This window comes from Bombus vosnesenskii, unplaced genomic scaffold, assembly GCF_011952255.1.
Source record: "Bombus vosnesenskii isolate JDL3184/JDL3185 unplaced genomic scaffold, Bvos_JDL3184-5_v1.1 scf7180000013297, whole genome shotgun sequence".
Taxonomy (NCBI): domain Eukaryota; kingdom Metazoa; phylum Arthropoda; class Insecta; order Hymenoptera; family Apidae; genus Bombus; species Bombus vosnesenskii.
In genome coordinates, this window is record NW_022882947.1 from 614,120 (window position 1) to 633,380 (window position 19,261).

The 19,261-nt window shown below is 41.1% G+C and overlaps 1 protein-coding gene across 9 annotated transcripts in view; it reads right to left on the reverse strand.

The window, feature by feature from the left end:
- Window positions 1-19,261, reverse strand: part of LOC117233591 (talin-1) — a 48,404-nt gene that overhangs the window by 5,355 nt on the left and 23,788 nt on the right. For 5 of the 9 annotated variants that reach the window (XM_033494048.1, XM_033494047.1, XM_033494052.1 and 2 more), the window contains 11 exons: window positions 12,050-12,239; window positions 11,114-11,515; window positions 10,453-10,723; window positions 9,639-10,142; window positions 9,165-9,262; window positions 8,250-8,338; window positions 7,043-7,501; window positions 6,744-6,779; window positions 5,318-6,342; window positions 3,022-4,924; window positions 2,145-2,891 (listed from right to left, as the gene is read on the reverse strand). In XM_033494048.1, coding sequence (XP_033349939.1) covers window positions 2,145-2,891; window positions 3,022-4,924; window positions 5,318-6,342; window positions 6,744-6,779; window positions 7,043-7,501; window positions 8,250-8,338; window positions 9,165-9,262; window positions 9,639-10,142; window positions 10,453-10,723; window positions 11,114-11,515; window positions 12,050-12,188 — 5,673 coding nt within the window. In that variant the 5' untranslated portion in view covers window positions 12,189-12,239. Of the gene's footprint in view, window positions 1-281; window positions 992-2,144; window positions 2,892-3,021; window positions 4,925-5,317; window positions 6,343-6,743; window positions 6,780-7,042; window positions 7,502-7,909; window positions 7,933-8,249; window positions 8,339-9,164; window positions 9,263-9,638; window positions 10,143-10,452; window positions 10,724-11,113; window positions 11,516-12,049; window positions 12,240-19,261 lie in introns of those variants that run through there. The other 4 variants (XM_033494054.1, XM_033494053.1, XM_033494046.1 and 1 more) reach the window with 4 other exon arrangements.

Sequence of the window (19,261 nt, forward strand, 5' to 3'; positions counted from 1 at the left end):
TAAATAACATATTAATCTTCGATTAGTCGACGAAGCATTAAAGCACGGTGCTATTAATCATTAATGCACACACGTTTGCAAGTAGAATGTACGTACCTAAAAGTTGCTTTGTTTTAAAAAAAATTTCTGTCCACGGATGAATTAAGATATTCGTGTAAAGGATGTAGTAGCGTAATAGAATTTGATGATTTATTTCTTTATTACAAAAAAAAAAATATAGAGAGAAAAAAAATGTATAAAGAAATGATGATGTATGTTACAAAGTATAATAGTAACTCAAGTGAAACACGATACAATTGTTTGCAGAGCAAGAATATCTACAATACGAATGCATGTGAACTAAAAACGTAGCAAAGAAGCGCATCACGTGTTACTATTTCTTAATATTATATTAATTAGTATCATATAATGCTATAAATGCTTCGATGTATAGTAACTCGAAAATAAATACTTGAAGAGAAGGAGAACTGTAAAATGCAAATTTGTCGAGAAATTCGTCACCAAGTTCTCTTCGCACTGAATTAGTATTTGGGAAATATTTGTTAATATTGTGCTGTTGGAATTTTTTGAGATATTCATTTTTTTTTTCTTTTCTTTTTGTAAAAAGAGTGTAAAAAGAATAACGAGTCTTGTTTTCACCCTTTCGGTACTGTATAGTGAAATATTATCAATTGTTTTCGCTTTTGTCCGCTTATACGAAGATACGTGGTTACAGACGTGATTAAAATTTTTCTTTCTGACCCCGATACGATAATGTACCGAAAGGGTAAACATCAGGTTCATCGAGAACCGAACGAAATAGGTGTAAAAATCAATGCTTCGGCTACATGAGTAACAGCAAATCGGAAGTTCTCTGAGACGGTTGTTCGCTCTCTGAGGCTGAGAGCAGACGTATCAGCTCCTCCTCTTGATCGGACACGAACCATTCGGACTCCGAGCCACCGACGTCACTCAAAGGCATCAGCTGCTGGTGTAGCTGCTGTTCTAACACCTATCCGGATCGGCCAGACCAAAATCGTCAATGAAAGCTCACAATTAAAGTCCACCAAGTTCATGAGAGAAAATGTTTCGCTACTTTTCATCGCGTAAATGTAAATCTTATCGTCAACAAGCCAAGGAAAAAAAAAAAAGAAAAAAAAACAAAGCCGGATAAGAATATATTCTCTCTGTGGTTGAAGCAAAAATCGGTTCTGCCTCGCTCAGCGATTCTACACACTTTCCATCAAGGGAACATAAAGATCGAGTGTATAGTGTCTCACACACACGAAAAAATGGAACATCGAACGATGTAGGAAAGTGCAAGGTGGACTTTAATAGTTTTTAACAATGAATCTTCGGTCGAGACCGTTTTACCGAATACCTAGTGAGTGACATCATTGACAATTACATATTTTCGATTTACTCTTGTACCTTTCCGTATTTTTTTCTATCTTTCTCTCTTTTTAGTCGGTTAGAGGTGAAATGGAAATGTATATCGATTAAAGTCCACCCACAAAATAACGGGAAATTGGTTCGTGATGTTAAGCGTGAAGATCAAATTTAGTATGTTAACGAGTAAAACAACAACAAAGTGCTGTTAGGTCCGTCATAATGAGATTTCGCGCATCCTGCTTCGACTTGTCCTCCAATTAAAGCGATACCTGCTGCGGTTAATATCGTTTAATCAAGCGTTTCCCAACTCAGACTTCTTTAACACCTGAAATTATTGCTCGAGTCGTGCGTTCTAAATCAACACCGATAAAAAGGAGATTCGCTACTTCAATGTATACTTTGAACAATTTTTGTGAAAATTTTCATAGAAATGTAAAATTCTGCAGGTCCAATGGCTCGGAATACATATAATACTTATGATTCGTTTCAATTTGAAATGTCTGATTTTATACTAATTGGGAAATCAAGATCGAACATCGTTTAGTCACATATTATTAGTCGCATACACGTATCCTTCATAAAGCTCTACTTCCTGATGTATCCTAGACGCTGCCATTCTGTTATAAACGTTACCATTACCTCTCCAACTCAAGCGTCTCTCCGAGACAAAGTTAATATCAAGCTACTAACAATAAGAGGGAATCCCCTGACCATCGGCAAAACGCCGACGTAATTACGAATAAAGCAACAAGAATAGGAACGATTCACCTTACCTTGGCAGAGTCCTTTAAATGGGCCATGCTGGGGTCGTTGATAGGTTTGCCACTGGCTGCTTTAGTGGCGTGTATCAAGTCGCCGAGTGCAGAAGCCACATCTTTTACCGCGTTTATTAGCATTACTTGAGCCTCGGGATTCTGACTGCCCAAGCTGGCAGCTCCGTATTTAACCACTTCGGCAAGTTGAACGATAGTCGACACGGCATTTTGCGCTGCGACTGCCAGTTGCTCTTGAGACGAGGCTGCTCCAGCTACTAGCGTTTTCGTATCTTCAACGAGAGCCTTGGCTGTCTTCAAGATGTTCTCTCGATGATCGGCAAAAGTGTCGCCTTCGTTTTCTGCGTGCAAGGTTCCAGCAGTGGCGAACATGATCGTGGTGTCCAGGTCACCGATAATGCCTGACACGGTACTTGCAGCGTTGATACAAGCTTGAGTTCCCCTGGAACCAGCCTGAAGCGCAGCTAACACCTGAGATACCTTTTCCGTGACTATCTTGCTGTGCTCTGCGACTTCTCTTTGAGTGTAAGCGTCGCCTGGTGACATTTGGCAGGTTCCTGCAGCTCTAACGATGTCTACGCAGGCTTTGCCAAGCTCTTGGACGCTTGCGCGAAGTCTCGCAGACACGTCAGCGTTAGATGCGGCCGCTGAAGCGCCGGACGTATCGCGGGCTAGCTGAGTGTACTTGTGGGAGATATCCACTATAAGGGGACTTAATCTGGCTACGTCGGTGCTAGATTTTGTTGACTGGAATGGATAAAGATTGAGATAAATTAAATGTAAGATACGTTAATGATCTTCGTACTAATCATTTCTTTCCTTTAACTAGACGTCACTAGATTCCTAATACTAACAAAATATTATAACTATTCCTTACCATTTCCTGCGCCAGCCGAGCGATCTCCTTAGCAGCTTCCACCATTCTCGTTTGATAATCCACGTAAGAATCCACTGTATCGATCGTAGACATTCTGTGATCTTCCAATCTAACCATGGCTCGAGAAATAGCGTCGATTAGCCCAGTAACGATTCCATAAGATGTCGAAATTGTCTCCAAAGTGTTTTGTAATTCCTGCAGCGCATCTTTCATGGATTCCACTGTCTCGTCAACTTCAGTGTGCAGATTAACTGCCTTCGGATTACCACCAGATTCTTTTGTCACGCAGACAAGCTGTAGAGCAGACTCGGTGACGGTTTTCGTCTGATCCAGTAGCACTATCTGTTGTTTCGAGTGCACCATGTTTGAAGCAGCACCGATAGCACCAGAAACTAGAGGCTCGCAGTACAAAGCAATCTGATTGACGGCATGTCCTACGTTTTCAGCCTCGTATTTGGCAGCTGTTCGAAGAGGTTCCAATTTTTCTCGTAACTCGCTAGCACTGGTCTCCATCTGATCCGTGAATCCTTGCATCGTATTCTCTCTTCGTGAAACCAGTGCCTGTGAAACAGCACTGAAAGACGCGGCATTCAGTTCTCGAATTCTAGCTGATAGTTTCTCGATCGCAACGTCGCATTCCTTCTGCCCAGGTGCTTTGTCGCGTATGGAAGCGACTAGAGACTTGATCGAATCGCTCACGCTCTTGCTGTGATTTGCCAATAATTGCCAAGTTGGAGGATCTTTTGGACTGACAGCGAGACTCTTGGCGGCTCGCACCATCGCGCAAGAACCATCGATAATAGCTTTACCGGCGCTAGTTATTGGCTCTTGGGCAGCTCTAGCTGTGACGGATATCTTTGCAGGCTGACTAGCGAATTCTGGAGATCCGGCAAACGTACACAGGTTGTCAACCGCTTCCAAAAGTGGCCTGGTAGCCTCTGCACACTTCGCCTTGTTGGCCTCGGAATAATTCTGATCCAGCGCCTTGATTTCTTTCACCAGGACTGATGTGGAATTGGCAACATCCTTGGCTGACTGAACGAAGTGACGTTTAGCAACAGGATTGCTGGTCTTGTTCGATGCTTCGCGACAAGCATTGCAGAGAGCACTCGTATACTTTGCTATCATGGTAGCAGCTGAAAGGACTTGTTGTTCGGTACTTGTAGGATTTCCAAGACTTTGACAGCCGGTATGAATGGCCTGTGCAGCTCTGAGGAACTGAGCTTGGTCCAGCAAGCCTGGTTTTCCAGCCACCGATGTTGGATCGCTTACGCCAGCTAGATAAGCAGCCTGAGCTGCTGCTTCTATCAGTCCGCAGATTGACAAAGAGACCCCTCTAACTGCTACCGAGAATTGTTCGTGTTCTGATTTCTTTGCGTGGTTAGCTATGCCCGTCATTCCGTCGCCAAGGCTCTTGCTCTTTTCCATCACGGTTTCTAGACATTCGAAGTAGCTCGCGTCAGAAATTGGTTGGCTAGGATTATCGAGAAGCGACCTCATCGATTGGATATTTCTGATAGCGTTGTCACACTCGTTTTGTCCAGGCGCAGCCGAGGTACAGACATCGACGAGATAGTTGATGGAATCTGTGACGGCTCGTGCAGCTGCCGATAGTTGATTCTTCGCGTTTGGAGCACCCGGATCGGCTGCTACGGATTTAGCAGTACCCAGAAGCTTGCTGGATGTCATGCTGACGTTCTTCAAAGAAACCACCATCTGACTTCGAGTCTCGATAGCTGTTTGACCGGCCATTTCCATGCCGACGCCCAACAGGTCTCCAAAAGCGTTGGTGAATTGTTTGGAAGAATTAGCTAACTGCACTGGAGAACGTACTGACGACACCACGTTTGAAGAAGCATCGTTCAAATTCGCAGCTGCGTTGTTTAGATCGCTTTGCAATTGTCTGTAAAGAAATGATTGGTTGCCTGCATGATAATGAAATAAAAATTTGGAGCAAAACCTTAGTTATTATAAACAATATTATACGATTATTATTTAAATTAACAAAGAAACTATAATACATGTATAAGCAATGCGTAAGTACAATGAAACGTAATATTTTACGTTGTTCACATATAATATTTTATTTTGTATCAAGTGTAAAATTTAAAGTTACATACATCTTTAGTATGCTAAATGCTTAATGCTATGACAATTTATCGTTGGTCGTTATCTCGAAAGATTCAAAGTGTGTCAATGAATAATAAGCAGTAAGTAAAATGAGGCAAATGAAAAGGTAAATATCAGTGTGCCATTTGATAACAAGCCTCTTATCAGAGAAAAGAGATATACATACCCATAACTCTTATTGGTTTGTGGGAACTCGTTCATGCTAAGGACCTGAGTCATGTCTTCGATATTTTTAATTGCATCGTCTACGTCTCTTTGTCCAGGTAAGCAAGACACACATTTATTCAGCGCGTTCGACACATCCTTGGCAACTGCAGCCAGATTAGCTTCGTTCTCTACACTGTCAGCGTTCTTCAGAGCTCTTCGAGCTTCTTTAACCAGTCTCAACGACTTTAGAATAACATCATCGGCAGTCATCAAGATTTTCTTTTGCGTATCAGGTTGGTGCGAAGTAGCAGCCACTCCGCGAACGGCATAAGTTAAATCTTTGAGGGCGGAAGCTGTCTTTCGAGCTGCGCTTCCAGTGTAATTCTCGTTTCCTTGCTTAGCAGCGGATAGAAGCTGAGCCATAGCGAATCCGACGTTCTTCGAGGTAGCACCTAGTCGGAGAGCAGTGGACTCTGGTGTCTCGTCGGGTAAAGGTCTTAGAGAAGCAGCTTCCACGGCATTGTAGAACTCTCTTAACTCGTCTTTCAAACTGTTTATCAATTCTTCTGCTGCATCTAATTCCAGACCGCCGCATGCCTCCCTGGCTCGCGTTTTAACTTCAGTGGCAGCAGCATTTAGCTCCTTCAGAAGAGTCTCGTCGCTGCAGGTTTCATTGCAGACTTCCAAGAGACCTTCGACTGCCTTTGTCACTTCACGAACTGCGTTCATCAGCTGCGTCTGACAAGCTGGAGAGTGCAAAGTTGGAGCTACGACCTTTGCACAGGCAACTAATTGCGATGTGGCCAATGCACACTGGGTGGCGGCTGAGATTACACGATTTTGAGTCGCTGAATCCTCACAAGTGGCTGCGATATTCTTTGCTTTGAGCACCAGAGCGGCGGTTGAATTGGCTACGGCCTTAGCCAATGCCAATAGCATGTCCTGGAGCTCTCGATTCGAGTCATTTTCCTCTCCAATCGTTGTCAACACCTGGTGAGACGCCTCGCCAACACGGGATGCGGCGTTCAGCAAGTTCTGTCTCGGCTGGAGTAAGTTAAAGTTTAATAAATAAAGATATTAAGCGATATATCGGTGAAAAGATCAAAGTAAATCGCAGGCAAAATAGTCGCGAATAAATTATTTTCTATTCTTTGGTGAAACGGCTTTAGCATCTATCTTGTTACCAAGTTATTCGTTCACTCAACATAAGAGAAAAGAAACATTTTGTTCATTTTCATCCTAAATGAAAGAAAAACTAATTTGCATTGTTTGCAATGAAAAAATTCATCAAATTATATCAAAGTATCCCGAAAAAGCTGCAAGTTAACACTGTGCGTAAAGTTATAAATAAACCACGTATATAAGGATATTTAACGAATCTAAAAAAAAGTGAGAACCGTAATAATTTGCAACATTCTATAACTTTCTCTGATATTTGTGCTTACGTATCGTTCGGAGGAAGAAAGCGCTACGTAGGAAGGCTGCACAAAAAGGTACAGTTTAAGATAAAATATCTTCCAAATTAATGAATCGGACGTATTATTAACGTATAATAGTTTCCACCGCTGTTAAATACTTTTAAATCTGCTGTAAAATCTCCGCGAATCTAATCCAAATTGTTGTGATCACGTACGAGTCAATGATACTACGTACTCGTAGTTAAGAGTTAATACATTTTTCCTAATATCAAAGAAACCCATACGAATATCCCAGCATTTTCCACAAGAATACCAAGATACCATACCTCTTTAGTTTCAGGTTCGGTGGCTTTGAGCAAGTCGGAGAAGGCGGAGCACAGCTTCCTTGCTGCATCCAGCAGTTTGTCTCCCGAAGAGTCGTCATCCATCAGGGCGGCGATCATTCTGACGCCTTTCGTCATCTCCGGCAGATTGGTTGCGATCGTTGTGATAGCTGCACCTACCGCTGTGTGATCCACGTCGTCGGCTGGACCGGAAGTCAAGGTGACCACCTGAGCTGTCGCGGCGTTCATCGCCGCGATCTGAGAGCCAACGTTCTGTTTGTGCGTATCGATCGTCTGTTCGATCCATTTCAACGAGGTCGGATCGTTGCCCAGTTCTGGAAGCTGAGCCTTGCAGGACAGCTCCGTCTCCGCGATGTGGATCACCTCGTGACCAGCGGTGATAGTCGACAGTAAGGCACGTTGTGGTTCGGACAGGACGGATGTGACCTTGGTTTGTTGCACCTGGTTGCGATTAGACTTACATTAACTTAAGAATCGGTCGATGGATAAAGGGACGGATGCGTGTTGTACCGACGTATCGTGATCGAGGTGATTTGAAGGCGCTCCGTCTTCTCAGTGAATCTTTCCACGCCTTCAAATTGCCCATTCAAATTGATTACTACTAAATAATCGTTGCTCAATGACGGGTGTACAAATAAAGAATGCATATGCCGAATAAAAATTCTTACGATACGGAATTCACCAATAGACTAGGTAAATTCCATCCAAGTACTTTTATATCTCGGTGAAGTTTAATATATTTTAGTCACGAAAATCAAACTTAATGAAATTAAGAATTGGAATGACGTAACAGAAATTTACTTAAATGCCAATGATATATAACAAAAAGTTTTATCATCGAGTACCTACTCTGTGTCCGCAATAGAAGGCGCCTAGCATGAAAACAAATTTAACCGTCAATTAGTTTTACGCAATTGTTTCGGTATGCAACGAAATTGTTTTATTATATTGATGTTGAACTTAAATATACCGTTGATATTCGCTGCGATCCATACAATAATGGTACTACTAACTAATGCCATAACAAAGCAGTTGAACAGCTCTCGCTCAAGCGAATGATCAGTGTTATTCTACAGAAAATTTATACAGAGAGATATGGACAAAAATAATCTCGAATATACTTTAATTTCGGTCAGGAAACATTGAAAATTCAACGTGAGCAGGAGCTTATGCCTTTGATAAATCTTACCATCGGTGGAGCGTGAGCGATGTTCACCTGGCCGCTGACAGTCGTGTATTGAGCACCGCCCATGTGCCCGGTCCCATATGGTCGAGCCCCTACAAACCGTATCATGCAACTATCCGAATGATATTTACAGAGATCGATCCACGGGATCGATTGATCGTCCGATAGGGAAGCTTGAATACGCAAACAGATCTGCTCCATGAATTGCGAAGCAAGAGCATTTCTCACGAATAAGCGTCAAATATTTCGTTTAGTACATACAAAATAAAGGGTCCAAGATTTAAAAAAATGAAAATGCGACTTTTAAAAAATGTATAGGTATGTACAAAACAATTATACAAAAAGGAAATCATCCAAAGAGTAACGAATGACTAAATAAAAATAGAAAAATGTATAGATATATACAAAATTATTGTAAAAGACCGAGGAGGCAATCGTGCAAAGACCTCTAGAGCTTTCTGCATCTTTTCTCACCGCTTTGACAGTTTGGCAAGGACAGAGTTTAATCGAAGCCACGCGACGTGTGTACATTTTTCGATAACTGGTCTATCTATTTATGTATAGAAAATAGCTGAATAAATAGTACGATAAAATTTGCTTCTTTACAACTTCCAAATAACCAACTGACTTTAAATAGAAATAATTTTCTTTCGAGCAAAAATCAGACACGTTTCTTAGGCCAACGCGCAAGGCACGATATATTATTTGGCATCGTATAAATCGTTGAATAACCACGCCAAAATACAGTGTCTTGTTTCTGATTCGTTGAAGATTATTTATGAAATCTTAATACATATTTTTCTCCCAGCTTCTTCGATGAAACGGAATTGCGTATTAATATTTTTTTAAGTTTAGGGATGATACAAGACACTGATTTCAAGGTTCACGAAAATAGGAAAAATTTCTGAAAATTCTTACCGTCTGCACCGGTTCTCATAACCGCAGGTATGGCAACTGACACAGCTTCCACGTTTCCTTTGCCGACGTTGCTCGTTTCGTGTTGCATGATCGTTGCTCTGTAAAAACATACCGCGTGTTTACTGGAAACAATACACATCCAACACACATAGTCAGGAAATTTACTTCAAATATTTCTCTCTATTTCTCGCTTCCATATAACTTCTTTGCTTTTTGTTCAAAAACTCTTCCATAATATCACTTTGTCATCCACGATAACAAATAGAAGAAACGACACAAAAAAGAAAGAAACCGCCGCGACTCTCTTCGTTACGAAAAATCGATATTCAATAAGCGATATTGGATAATCGAGATTGGCAAAGTGAATCTTGACCTATCAGCTTCGATAATTCCCCTAATAAACAATCCATCGTCGTTTCGCTTAACGGAATTAGTACTTGTATTAAAAATTAATACGTATATTGTAATACTTACTTCAATGGCGATACACTATCTTCAACCATCGTTGAGCCTTCGTCTCCTTCGATACCAAAGTGATCTTTAGCTTTTTGCTTTTTAAGAATGATATCGATGTAGCCAGAGATTAGCTGAAGTATCTGTTCCGCTTCTGTAGTCTGTACGCTGTAATATTGGTCAGAATAATCGCCAAAGTCGAGCGTAAACGTGTTCGGAGAGGCTCCCCAACGTCGGACGGTAGTCAACGGCCAGGTTTTTAAGATTTCTTTCGTTTTTTCATCGAGTCGCAAGACGGAGTCTTTGGTGACGCCGAGCAAACGAGGCACCAACTTGTTCTTTCCTTTCATTTTCTCCTTCACTAAGAAGAACGTGACGCCGTAAGTACTCAAAGATCTTGCCGTTTTCGTATACAACACTTTGGCGTCCAGTTCTGAGAGACCGATGTGCTTCTTGTGCTCTGCAAAAATTTTCTTCTCGATACCCTTCACCTTCAAGTAGGACTGCGGTAAAAATTCCTTGAGGCTACGGGATCAGATTGAAAAATCTTGATTAGATATTATTTCGAAGGAGCTCTTACAGAATTTTTGTAACCTTTTATTATTTCTTCAAGTATCGTCGTTCAAAGATTCAACGAAAAATGCTAAAAAATGTTGTCATTTATTTAAAGGAAGAAAAAGAAAAATTCATCTTCGCAGTTTTGAATCTTTTCGCGTTGTTTACTGTACCGATGTTCTTATCCTAATTGCATCAGATTTCTCGTACAGTTATTGTTAAAAATATCGCAATAAGTGGAAACGGAAGAAATCGATATTTCTTATCTGAAAAAGCTTACTCGAGAAAGCCTGGCTTGTGCTTGTCCTCCTTGTGATCACCGAACTGGATCTGGCATTGTATTCCAGCGAAAATACAAGCTTTTTCCTGAGTAACCGGATGCGTGCCATCTAGAATTGCGTCTCTTGCTTGAACGTACAAAAGAGATAATTGCACCGGATCTCGACTGTCGATATTTTGATCTGAGAAGAAAAATTTTCTCCGCAGCAGCACCGTTTCCGACTCGTCTATCCCTTGCTCTCGTAAAGTCTTACTGGGATCTATCCAGTTTACTGGAAGAACAAAATGACATTTCATCGCGCCATGAAAATCTATGATTTGTACGCAGACGATTGATTGAAAATCTTTACCAAAAAAAAAAAAAAAAAATATATAGATATATATCTTTAGCCTTAATTCTCCTTGCGTGAAGATTACATCTTTCACATGTACGAGAGGATCAAACTAAGGTCGCACGTCTATGTCACCACTAAAGTAGGATAAAAAAAGGTTCTACTATTAAAAAAGACGCCAACGTCTACGAACGCATTGGCAACAACGAAATACAACGCTCGTACAACACTTTCTTTCCACGCGTTTCTCCGCAAACATTAAATTGCTCGTTTCCGCAAGTTTAATAAATCCGAATTTTTATCGCGGCTAGATCAAGGCTCGCTGCTCACCTTCGTCGTCGGTTTTAAGCTTCTTCCTTAACTGATCCATCTTCGCGTCCCGCTCGCCTTTCTCCTCTTTTCTCCTCTTGAGCGTGAGGGTGCCGAAATTGCCCGGCTTCTGGTTCTCAGTCTCCTCGTCGGCCAACTCGCGCACCAACGAGTACTCATCGTGGTTCGTGATGCCTATCTTCGTACAAATTACTACCATGAGATTGGCGACAGGCTGACTGTCATCCACCAACAACGTCTTCAGCGTTCCATCCAACATGCGCACTCGAAGGGTCCGCAGTTTACGCCGGTACTCGAGAAGATCGCCGTTCCTCAGAATGTAATAATCGAGATTCCGGCCCGGCTCTAGCCAAACCCCCTTCTTCACATCCTCGTCGGCAAGGAATAATCCGTAGTCCTTGGCTGTCGATGCAAGAGGAAAACGCGCGGTCATTATCATCGTGCTACACGGTTATGCATGGAATTCTCCTGGACTCGTTAGCTTTTAGACGAGCTTTTTCCCTTCGTTATTGAGTTTTCCTTTGTTTCTATATAGAATAATAGTTGCTCGACTATTTGCTAGGGATTCCGGGAGGATTTTCGTGGGTTTGCGCCTCGAACTGGCCAATAGAGATTAAGAAGTTGGCGGTTTAGTGGGTTAGGTGTTTTAATTTTTTGGTAAAGTTAGAGAGCCGTAGGAGCAGTTTCTCGCGACAAGCGATCGAGACAGCGAAGTAGAATTGCAAGGGCTGTTTGTGGAAAAGACAGAATATCTTCGACGCGATTAACTTGATAAAATCGTTTTTCTTAGTCAGCTATTTTGTCGTTAACGCTAACATCCATACGCAAAGAATATCGTCGGAAAAATAAAGAGGACAGAAGGGAAGAGATAAATGCAAATTCGTTTGTTCGTTAGTACAGCATCGTAGGATATTGCAGGTGCAAGTAGGAGCTTACGTTGGCCCATGTTACCCGCTTCAGCGAGTTTCTCTCTGATAATACGGCAAGCGTCGTAAATGGATGTGCTCGGGTCGAATTGCATCATCTTCGTGGCGTTTTTCTCCGGGATGGAGATACGCAAGGATAGGGTGGCCATTGCGGCTGCCTGGGATGATCTGTGTGCACGAAAACCACCGGAATCACACGACTGAAACACAAAAATAAAGTCGATTAGTTAGCATGATTTCTATCCTCTGCATTTTTCTCTTTCTTTTGTTCAAATATATAAACGACGCAAGTCGTTCACTTGAAATAGACAAAATGCAATTTTTAGCTCTGTTGGAAACAGGTTCTTACATCTTCTTCTTATATCGGTTACAATTTAAACTCAATTGTAAAATGAAAAGAATTCGTCATTCTGTCGAGTTTTTGTAGTTCTAATGATGCAGTTAACGTTGAAAAGTAAAGTACATTGATCTGGTAGATGCACGTCTGTCGTGTTTGTTCGCAATTACTGTGGCTAGTATTAAACAAGAAACACGCAGCGCTTGATCGTCGAGCGACTCACGGTATTACGAAGAACATAAAGTACTACGGGAATATGCGATTTCTAGTTTACTGAATCAAGTGCAACAAGTTGCAAGAGGGCGAGCATTGTGCTTGCTCGCGGGTCACCGTTCTAACCATTCGCGTAATTGCACATTATCATAAAACAACGGATAGTTCTTGCTTGTTGTACGCGAATATATTCTCTCTCTCTCTCTCTCTCTCGTTAATTTCCCCTTTTTACACCGAAAAGTTCCAATGTAATAATCGCGAATGACGAGACTATGTGGATGTACAACTAGGTCGATTTACGAAGAGTAATTTAATCCTTCGCTTTATAATTGCTTCAAGAAATCGTTAAATTCTCTATTTCTGTTGGAAATGGAACAACTAAATACATAAAATTATGATAAAAATAAAATAACTCTTGACTAGGATATTACCGTTTAATTACCTACTTACATTCGACGATGTCAATCGATCGAAAGAGTATTCATATTTACGAGTATCGAAAAGTATCTTTTCCAGCTGATTGCTGAATAAGAAGATAAGAAGAGAGAGAGAGAAATTTTCAAGCCCTGCGTTCCATCGTTTTGTATCGGTTTTCTGGGAAATCTAACGGAGCAACGGATTAAAAATGTCCCGCTATCGTATGAAAGAGGAAGCAACCGTGGGACTTCTGTCTATATATTGATCTACCGAGGTATGGTACATTTACCATAGAATTTGCCACAGGGTGCAGTGTGGGATCCAGCACGGGCGTAGAACCCACCCCACGTCACGGTATTCGGCTAATAAAAATAAATTGTCACCGGCTCCGGGCTAATTAAATCGATCCGAGGATACGAATCTTTCTCATCTACTCCCCATGGAGAGAAATACCACCCGCCATGCTCTGTTTGCATCAACAAATTACCAATAATCCCCGTACATTTGTCGAATAAATCACATTGATGAAACAGACTTCGATGCTTTACGCGCCTTGCCGAGAACCCTTTTAATCGTCCAATTTAATTGTCAGAAACGTTGAAATAAATAGATTAAAAAATGAGTAAAAGTTGGCTACATTTTATGCCTCGATATTTTAGTGGAAATTTCGTAATGTAAAATTCCATTTTGTCGAATATTGCATTCTTGACTGGAAGGAAATTTCTGTGCCTCTACGAAAAATATTCCACACGAGAATGAAAAGACCGTCGACAGCCTTGGTTATGTTAATTGGAAAGTTGATTAATTACGAAGTTCCGTTCATGATGAAATAGTTGGGCCCAAGAGGGAACAACGTAAGGCTACTTCGTGCAGACCGAGAACTCCACTAACAAAAACTAATAGATCTAGGAATTTAATAGCAAGAAGGGACATTCTGCGTATTCTGATATCATTTTATGGAAGAATAAAGATAAAGCTATCGATCTCCTACATTGATTCCGTCAACTTCCTAAGAAGAGGACATTTTTCTAAAAATCTTCCTAAAGTTAAAGAAAATCTCAAAGATTCGAAGCTTATAAAAGAAACGAGAAATTACGATATTCTGTTTAGAACTGTGAATCGAGAATGCATTGTCCGTAGACTATCACGACACGCGGTATATTATCAGGATCTAAACGAGCAGAGGCCGCCAATTATAGGCTGTTTCGTTCGTTTACTCGACTCCTTTTTTTTATATCCGTCTCGATGGCAGAGCAGGGGGGTGGTCCATGCGCATAAATTCGTTGCAAGTACACCCTACGCCAATGTGAACTTCCACCCTTAGAGGTTGCCAGGCAACGCCGGTCTCTGACTGTGTCAAACTCAAGCACAACCACCCCAGACCATCCCTTCTTACGAGTCCATCCCGTCGACCCTCGCCCCCTGTTCCTCTCTCTTTTCATTTTCTCTTCTCCATTTTCCTTACTTCACCGCTGTACATCGGCCTCTCTTGTTTACTCTTTTCCTCCTCGGTTACCGTATTTCTATCTTTACACCTATCACTGTACAACTTTTATACATTCTTCCTCTTTTCTTTCCCGTTTCGTTGTTTCTTTCCTCTTTCCCGTGAATCTAATTTTCCGTTTTTGCCGTCTTATTTCGTTTCTTTTTCTTTGCTTTCTTATTTGCTCCTTTGTTTCTTATCTTTATTTCTTCCTCTACCTTTTTCCTCGGTTTTAGTTAGATCGCCGGCGTTATTGTCTCTCCGGTGTCTCGTTTTCTACTATTCTCGGCGCAGCGCTTTCTTTGTTATCTCTTTATCGGCTTTCAACGATGCTCTCGTTCCTTTTTCACTTTTTGATTCGTTTCTCTTTCATGCTTTATCTCCTCTTATTATCCTCGCTTTTCTGCTTGCTAGTTTCTTCTTTGTCGCTACTATTGCCGTTTTATTACCAACCCTTTTTGGCTCTACGTTTTTTCCAATTTCTATATTACACTTTCGCATGCAAATCTCTCATCGGTATTTTTATTTCTCTAGCTCTTCCCTCTTCTCCCACTTTCATTCTGTCCTTATTTTTCTTCCATTTCGTTACATTATTTTCACGTTCGTCCGTGTCACTATCTCGAACCTCTGCTTTCGTCCAATTTTATCGTTTCCGATTTTTACGCGCTTTCATATAGTTAGATACGATTAGTCTTAATGTAAGCAAAAGGAAGGACGTCGTGTTCAAATTCACGACAGCGGCTGCAATTAACATCAAAGTGGAAAACATTTCCAAGGAAATATTATAATTCTCAGCGCCTCTTTATTCAACGGTATCTCAGAACTTGGACCATGATCTTGTTTTATAGCTACTTCTCTAGTCCGTTAACCGTTGTAAATGGAATCAAATTATCGCCAAGGAATTCAACTCCGAGTTCGTGCTAAAAATTCACTAAAGAATGACTTTGAATAACTTGACGGATTTATACTAAAAAGAAAGGAACAACTAACTAAATTCAACAACGCAAAATCTACCGTAAGATCATTTTCCAGGTAAACTGGAGGATGAATTACCGAAGTTATTATTACTAAACGTAAATGAATAAACGTTGTTGAAGATCGTAAAAAGTATACGAAGTGGTAGTTGTTATAATTTAGAAGTGGGTGGTTAAAAATGATTCGAGCGATGAATAAACTGTCGGTACTACGCCAGCAACGAATCTGCTTTGATAATCGTGCAAGTTTGCACGAAACTTTGTCTCGGGTTCGCTTTAAAACAGCCACCCAATAATGTATGCAACGATACTGTACAATTGCTTGACTAATAATTTCGTTTAACGTTATCTTTAAACGAGTTCAGTCGTTCGGTAGTCATGAGAGCCGCAAGTAAGGACAAGGAAGATATTTCGCTGAATGTTTCTCAAATCGGTAAAAATTGGTCTCTGAATTATTTAAGAATCTCGTTTTTTTTCGATCGAACGTTTTTTGGCTCGAAAGGGAAGAGAGCTCGAACGATACATCTATGCGAAATAATCGAAATTTTGCAACAGATCTGATTCGTCGTTTACAAAGTTACTCGCTCGACCGCGATACGTCACTTTCCAGTTTCCATGGAATGTATTTAGAGGAATGACCTCATTACCTGTAATTAGGTCAACCGTATGAGTGCAACTATGCAACGGCGATGCGCTCCAACGTCGTTCGAATCGTTCTTTGAACGTTTCGACCTTCGTATCAAAAGCTATTACGCGTGTTATTTTACGTATGTCTGAAGTTCTTTGTACATTAGATACAAAAAAGAATCCTCCGCGCTCTAAAAGTCCGTAATACAGTAATACATACGTATATCACGCGAATATCTACTTTTGAAGCTTCCAAACTTTCTGCATATTGTGTTGCACACTTTTAGCGTTATAACCCAAAAATTCTACCAAGCGAGCTTCAAGACTTTTAAGTAGACCGTGTGAAACGGTCACGGAACTACCCAAACGACCTTACGAATGAATATTTTACAGCCAGCTTGCAAAAAATTCCTCATAGGCTGAAACGCGTCGTTTCGTCGTTTAAAGAGTAGGTCAGTGGAATTTTTGTCCGTAAGTGAACGAAAAAACTAGTGATTTATTAGAAATTAGCAAAGATTCCATTGCTACGTGCAATGACAATAACGAAAGCCCGATAAAATTGTAAGTCAATCGAATCACGAAACGAGCCCGTTAGCGCAGAACGCTTATAAGCTCGATATGGGTGGCAATGGGTATCGAGACTGACAACGATCAAGAGAGAAGGGAAAACAAGGAGAAAATAAATAGGAAGCAATACGATCCGCGTGTTAACCGAAAGTGGATCGATCGCAGTCTCTAAATTTAGACGTCAGTGTCTTTCCACGGTGATGACGCCTGACGGCAACTAATTGAGGGTCCGTCGATTGCTACGAGGTAACGAAGACACGATTATGCACGCTCTACAAGATTCGGTAATCAGGGGTTCGGTTCTCTTAATGGATCCTGGCATACGTGCCAATCACGTGGTACCCCGCTGTTGATACAACGAGCATGAAAAATAATCTTTCGCTTAACTTCGCTTGTTTAAGCTCGACTTTTGTTCATTGACTTTATTCCAAACGACTAACAGAATACGTTCATATATTTCGGAACGACGATCAGTTAGTTAATCGATGAACGTGGACGACAGTAAGTTTGGATTTTCATGTAATTTTTCGATCGTTTACATGCTGTATTTTTGTATCGATGAGTTTAGAACATTGGTGAATTTGTTCGATAAACGCGGAATCACATAAATCTTTTGCGAATAGAATAGAGCGATAAGATCGAATAAGAATAAGGTCGATGAGTATATATCGATCGGCACGGTTAGATGGGAATTGCTACTAATTTCGGATGGATCAAAAACCAATATAGAGTCAACGTTCTCCCTCTGTTTAGCACTAACTAGCACGGGGAACTTCTGTGAAGTGCTCTTAACCGAACTCACTCGCCTCGCCTCGCCTGTACGTGGTATTGGCTGGGATCCATGGGGGAGGGTGGAGGGTGTTACAGCGATGTATAAGCCTTTGATTCCCATAGCTGGCATAACGATGTACATAATCTGCGAAACTTCGTTAATTTCTATCTCTATCGATACAAAAACACGACAATTTATTTCGTACAATTTATTTCCTGTATCCATCATCGATGGATTTGTTAATATTAACGTTCGATCACACGAAAAATCGAGTAAAACCTCTACCAAAATTCGTAGAATAATTTTCACAGTGAAAAGCTCTGAATTTATTAGGCATCTATCAAAGCGAACCTCCAAGCACGTGAAAAGCAATATCGATGCGAAACCAAGGAACGAGGAACGATGTCGCGACACGAAGCGCAAAACCGAGTAACGGAAAGTGCAGTTCCGCCACCCGCGGAAGTTCGCGGAAGAAACAAGGAAGATTGTTTCGCTTTTCTCCTCGATCAAAAACCATCGAGATCGCGCAACCACTTACGGCCATTTACTTTCGATCGACACCGCGTTCTACTTGCAACGCTCTATTTTCGCCCATCTTCGAGCGTCGGAACCAAGCATCGTCAGCTTTTTTAACTCCATCGTCACTTCGTGAGCTTCGTCTTTTTCCAAAGCTATCCCACCCATTGCCACCCTCGTGTCACCTATCGAGCCACGTGGTTCGGACCATCCCCTTTTATCGCGTCCTCGGCACCCTTCGTCACGAACCAGCTCGTCGCAACGTTTCGTGACGCGACCAGAGGCACACCGACATCGAATCAGTTTATGCAAGATTCTCGTTCAACTCCGAAATTGTTTCGGAAGCTTCTCGAGACGTTTGGAAAATTTCTGCAGCGATTTTGGCTGAACGTAGGAAAGATTTCTATATTTCAATTATCCGTCTGTAACTCGAAATTCACATACCGATATACTTTTAAAGTTTATTTTATTTCTTGCTGTATTTTATTAATAATGGCGTTGTACTTCTACAAATAATCCATCAGCGCAATATCGAGACAATTTCATCTGGGCAAATATTGATTCCGCAACAATGTCCAATGGCATAGTTTTCCTTTGCACGTCCCGTCAGGAGTTGGTAAAGAACGACCTCGACCGTAACTACCAACTCTGTTACGAGCTGTTCGAATGACTTATTAACTTACACTCCGGGGAAACCCGACGCCCTACCGTTTCTTTCTTTTTTTCTTTTTTTTTTTTCTTTTTTTTTAGAAACTTTCAGACGTCTTTGAAACGATTGGACTAACTTCTTTCTCTGCCCAACTCTTTCGTCGGGTAAAATTCTCATCGACCTCTTACTTTCATTTTTTTTCATTTCCTCTTTCTAACGTCGAATGGAAGCCTAACTTTAGTCAAAGCGGAAGGTATTTACCATCGTTAAAAATTACTAACAGAAAGAAAGACGAATTAAAATAAACCGGCGAAAATATAAATAACTAAATTATTTCGAATACGAGTGATTCCAGTTATTTCCGGTAAAAAAGCACATTCCGGTATTTAGTCAAGATTAACACTTTTTAGTTATTTACAGACGTATTCGTGCAAATGAACGCGATCAAAGCAAAATTTACTTTCAGTTTGCAGCAATTCAAATGCAACGTGGCATATACTTTAATCGCCGCATTACGTATCAATTTAACGTCGTTACGTTAACAGCGAATATTCAACTTCATTGTCCTTTCGCTCCCTCAAAGGGAAGTTCAACCCTTTCGCTTAAATTCGATTCTATATGTAGCCAATTTCACCCATTAACCCTTCCAAGGCTAACGCTTCGCAAT